The sequence below is a fragment of the Saimiri boliviensis genome, chromosome 6, assembly GCF_048565385.1.
Source record: "Saimiri boliviensis isolate mSaiBol1 chromosome 6, mSaiBol1.pri, whole genome shotgun sequence".
In the NCBI taxonomy this organism is placed as follows: Eukaryota; Metazoa; Chordata; class Mammalia; order Primates; family Cebidae; genus Saimiri; species Saimiri boliviensis.
The window spans coordinates 75,308,037-75,313,503 of NC_133454.1; the positions used below are offsets into that span (position 1 = coordinate 75,308,037).

Sequence of the window (5,467 nt, forward strand, 5' to 3'; positions counted from 1 at the left end):
ATCAAATACAACTTTTGTTGCTTATTCTTAAATTTATATTATGAAAATTTGAACTTTTTGAAGCAGCACATCAATAACTAGGGTAACAAAGCTGGGCAACGTAGAGTTCTATGTGCTTTGGAAACACACACAAATAAGTTACTCTTTTATGTTACTTTCTAGATACCCAAAAGTCTCTAGAGTTTCACCAATCAAATTTTTCCTCCAGACATATTGAAGAAAAATCATTCTGTAAAATTTACTATTTTATTATATTTGTTCATATATTTCTTACTTGTGTATTTATGTTTCCATAGGATGTGTATATTTACTCTTCCAATAGAACCATTTTTCTACTGATCTTTTAGGTCTCACGAAGTCTGAGAAATCTTTACCTCAATACTACCAGTCAAGATGAAGAGCACCATGAAAATGGAGCTGTAAGTTTCAAGCCATTACAGCTCTTTTCAAATACAGTAATTTCTTTTTGTTTTTATTTTCTGGGTTATATGATTTACAATGAATGCAACAATGTTTGTTCTACATGCATAGCTGTATCCTCAGCCTATTATCCTATCATCTTACATGTAGTAAACTAATATCTTCTTTATACATTCTATTTTCCCATACCTAGGAATCTCTCGCAAATGACTAAATTATCATCTTTGTTGTCACTGAAAGTCTGGCTGGTGAACATCGAATGAACAGGTGGAATTCTCAAGGAGCAACTTTTATACAACTGATTTCTATTGCATTACCTGGAGTAAATATTTTCCTCTTTGCAAGGCTGGCAATGAGGCTCAATAACACTGCTTCCACTTTCCAGCTTACTGGCTTCCCAGGCATGGAGAAAGCACATCACTGGATATTCATCCTATTATTGGTAGTCTATATCTCCATACTTCTTGGCAATGGCACTCTTCTCTTCCTCATCAGGAGTGATCATAACCTCCATGAGTCAATGTACTATTTCTTAGCTATGTTGGCAGCTACAGACCTCGGAGTGACATTGACCACAATGCCTACAGTGTTAGGTGTTCTGTGGCTAAATCACAGGGAGATTGGCCATGGAGCCTGCTTCTTGCAGGCCTATTTTATCCATACTCTTTCTGTCGTGGAGTCAGGTGTCTTGCTTGCCATGGCTTATGACCGTTTCATTGCCATCTGCAACCCCTTAAGATATACCTCTATCCTGACCAACATCCAGGTAATGAAGATTGGTGTGGGGATATTGACAAGGGCAGGTCTGTCCATTATGCCAATAGTTGTTTGCCTACACTGGTTTCCCTACTGTCGATCCCATGGGCTCTCCCATGCTTTCTGTCTACACCAAGATATTATCAAGCTAGCGTGTGCTGACATCACCTTCAATCGACTCTATCCAGTTGTAGCTGTATTTGCAATGGTCTTGTTGGACTTTCTCATCATCTTTTTCTCCTATATTTTGATTCTGAAGACTGTCATGGGCATTGCTTCTGGAGAAGAAAGGGTCAAGGCACTCAACACATGTGTCTCTCACATCTGCTGCATCCTGGTCTTCTATGTCACTGTAGTTGGTCTGACATTTATTCATAGGTTTGGAAAGCACGTTCCTCATGAGGTTCACATCACAATGAGCTACATCCACTTCCTTTTCCCACCTTTTATGAACCCGGTTATCTATAGCATCAAAACTAAGCAGATTCAGAGGGGTATACTTCACTTATTCTCCTTGTCTCACTCTAAGGCATAACTCTTGTTTCATTGCTTTCTGAGGAATAATTCAGGAAACCTGGACAGGATAACAACATTGCTGGCATAAGTAACTAGGGAAAGTCATTTCAGTGAGAACTAACCAATTCCTCAGCATTTCAGTGGAAATCAACCAATCCCTCTGCTCCTTAGAACATTATTTCACCCTACCCATCTATTGCCGATTTGTATGTGATATAAAATATGTACAACACTAAGCACATATCTCAGTGCTCAACTCACGTTGTTTTCTCCAGGTAGTTTAACTCACACTATTTCATTAGGCTATGGCTGGCACCATAAGTATATATACATAAACACATACACACATGTATATGTACACATACACTATCATATATACTAAATTTATAATTTATGTATTTATAATTTAAATATATAAATATTTGTAATTTAAATATATATTAAATATATAATTTATGTACTTATAATTTATATAAACCTTGGGCTTTGTCCAAGCTGTGGTGACTCTCTTGTACTTGATCCCTTCCAATCAACTGTAAAGTAGCTTTCTCAATACTAGATTTTAATTTATCTGCACCAGGTGCATGGTATTGAGGGGCTGCCCTCTGGAACATGTGAAGAATTATTCTGCAGTACAAGATCATCTTATTCCCTTGCCCAGATGGGAGCCACTGCAGCTGGAGGTAGACTAGTTGGGATGAGCAGCTAAGTAGTCTCCTCTTTTGTCTTTCTGAGATTGGCTCAAAAGATGGAACATATTCATTTATCCCAAAAAGAACACTGTATAAACAGCTCCTATATATTTCCATTGCTTTATATTTATGCAATTCATCTTCACAGACTGTCCTAAGGTAATATAGGTGATGTTTACTGCATCCACAAATCATGTGTAACAATTACGTTTTCAGTGCTGTGTCATTTCAAATAAAACTTGGAAAATCTCTTACAGTTACCTTAAAAATTAAAAAAATATCTCTGATGACCATCTCACACCAGTTAGAATGGCGATCATTAAAAAATCGGGAAACAACAGATGCTGGAGAGGATGTGGAGAAATAGGAACACTTTTACACTGTTGGTGGGAATGTAAATTAATTCAACCATTGTGGAAGACAGTGTGGCGATTCCTCAAGGACCTAAAAATAGAAATCCCATTTGACCCAGCAATCCCATTACTGGGTATATATCCAAAGGATTATAAATCATTCTACTACAAGGACACGTGCATACGAATGTTCATTGCAGCACTGTTTACAATAGCAAAGACCTGGAACCAACCCAAATGCCCAACGATGATAGACTGGATAGGGAAAATGTGGTACATATACACCATGGAATATTACACAGCCATCAAAAATGATGAGTTCACGTCCTTTGTAGGGACATGGATGAACCTGGAAACCATCATTCTCAGCAAACTGACACAAGAGCAGAAAATCAAACACCGCATATTCTCGCTCATAGGCGGGTGTTGAACAATGAGAACACATGGACACAGGGAGGGGAGCACTACACACTGGGGTCTGTTGGGGGGAAATGGGGGAGGGGTGGGGGGTGGGGAGTTGGGAAGAGATAGCATGGGGAGAAATGACAGATACAGGTGAGGGGACGGAAGGCAGCAAAGCACACTGCCATGTGTGTACCTATGCAACAATCTTGCATGTTCATCACATGTACCCCAAAACCTAAAATGCAATTAAAAAAAAAAAAGAAAAAAGGAAAAAAAAAAATTAAAAAAATAAAAATAGAGTCAAGGGAGATAGGTGGTGAAATTTTCTTAAAGGATTAACGTAATGCCCTGCTCTGATTCCTATAGTAACATATGTTTCCATACAGAGACAAAGTCCTGGAAGTTCTTTTAAAAATCTTCAGCGAAAGGCCATCCTGCCAACATTTTCTTTTCTACCTCCATGTGATGCTTAAAATAAATCTATTTCTGGAGATGAGGCTAATTCCCAAATCTAGATGCAGGAAGAAACCTTAGAGACTACTGTTCCAAAGTTTCAAATCCCTCAGGCTGGGAGAATAAAGAAGGAGGCAGGAGAGAGAAGTGGGCCTTATGGGGGAATTTCTGAAACTAATGTTCTTTGCAACTTGGCTTCTGGGTATAATCTAAAAAGGTGGTGTTGGTTCCAATATCCTGACCAGGTTTAGGGGTTTATAGTCACATCTATGGCAACAATGAACAGACTTATGAACAGGTCAGTAAGTGGCTCCAGTGTGTGTTGGCCTGGAGGCTCAGCATAGGCAACAGGGCATTGCAGGACAGAATGCGGAGTAAGCAGCTGGTTTATTGGAGATTGCAGAGAGGCAAAGGCAGTAACGTATCAGTCAAGATGTGATGGGGCAAAGAATGCATCATCCCAAGACTCCCTAAGGTCTTTAGAATGTGGCTTCTGAATAAACTCTTTTAGAAATTCCTAGAAGAAAGAAAAACCTAGACCTCCTTCTTCATTCCCTAGCGGAGAGATCTAGTTTGGAAAAAAAAATCAAGTTGAAACTCCCTGGGGAGAGAGAAAGACATCTCTGGTGTAGCTCAGGACTCTGGTTTGGAGTATGTGTTTCCTTGGTTGCTCTCTTCAGCTGCATAAACCAGCGTCCTCATTGCCTCTATGTGTTCCACCAAGTACTTACTCCCAAAAAAGATAAAATTAGACTGAGGATGGGAGGCACTGAAATGGCCAGGCTATAAACTAACAGAAAGAAAAATTTGCCAAATAGGTTAGTTTCAGAGTGAGTCGAGCAAACTTTGACATGAGATACAACGCTTTAAATGGCTACATATTCCCAGAAATGAGCCTAGTATCCATCAGGAAATGTATGGGAATCCTTGTAAACCAAAGTTAGAGAGAGCTTCTTGGTTCACTTCATTCCATGCTGAGGTATGAGCACTGCAGATTTTCAAGATCTCAGACACCCAGATAGAGAGTGACAGTGGATCTGGTGTCTCTGTGGGGGGACTGGGGGTGGATAAGCAAAAGTGTTGACTATTTTTACCAGCAGGGAAAACTATCCAGATAAAAATGGTACTGGATGCTTTGGGCAAAAAGCATTCAGAGCTTTAACAAGCAGTCATTGTTTAGTTGTTTGTTTATCTAATGAGAAGCCTTTCTATTTTAGTAATTACTAGGTACATATACTGTATTGGAGATTGCGTGACAAAAATAGTAATTTTGTGCTAGTGATAGCTAGGGCTAGCAAAACCCTTCTTCTGCTAGTGGGCACTGAAATATTCTAGAAATTACAAGGGCATTGAAATATTCCAGAAATTCCGCACCACGTTCTTATGTTTATACCCTAAGCTGCACAGCACCTTTCCCAGGAGCTAGGGTCTTTCACATTAGGTTGATTTTTTAAAAACTCAGACACGAAAGTTCAAAAAAGATTTGAATATCTAATTCTCATTCTCCGTGGTTCATAAACAGTTAATAGAGGAATTGATGTAACTGTTTAAAACACTGAGTTGTAGCCTGGAGATATATAATTTCAACATAAAGAATGAAGAGAATGACCAGAGGCAGAGGTACCCCAGAGACTGTGAGAGCTGTAAAGAGTACTGACATTAAAAATAGAGAAAAACATATATCTCTTTATATCCAAAGGGTTACGTAAGTTTTAAGAGTGGAAATAACATGAAAGACCATAAACAATCAGGAAACAAAATTTTGACTTGCTTTAAATAAAAGATTTTAAAAGATTTTATCTAAAACAAGTAAGCTTGTTCAAAAAATACAGGATATACATGTACATAGTGAAATGATTACTTCAATGAAGC

At 38.6% G+C, this 5,467-nt stretch overlaps 1 protein-coding gene across 1 annotated transcript; it reads left to right on the plus strand.

The window, feature by feature from the left end:
- The first annotated feature begins 772 nt into the window (after positions 1-772).
- LOC101034902 (olfactory receptor 51B6) lies at positions 773-1,711 on the plus strand. Its single transcript, XM_003923365.2, has one exon. The coding sequence runs from the start codon at positions 773-775 to the stop codon at positions 1,709-1,711; it is 939 nt and encodes a 312-aa protein (XP_003923414.2).
- Positions 1,712-5,467: the final 3,756 nt, after the last annotated feature.

What these genes read in the sequence shown, in the direction of transcription:
- LOC101034902 (XM_003923365.2), top strand. Translation starts at nt 773, where the DNA reads ATGAGGCTCAATAACACTGCTTCCACTTTCCAGCTTACTGGCTTCCCA.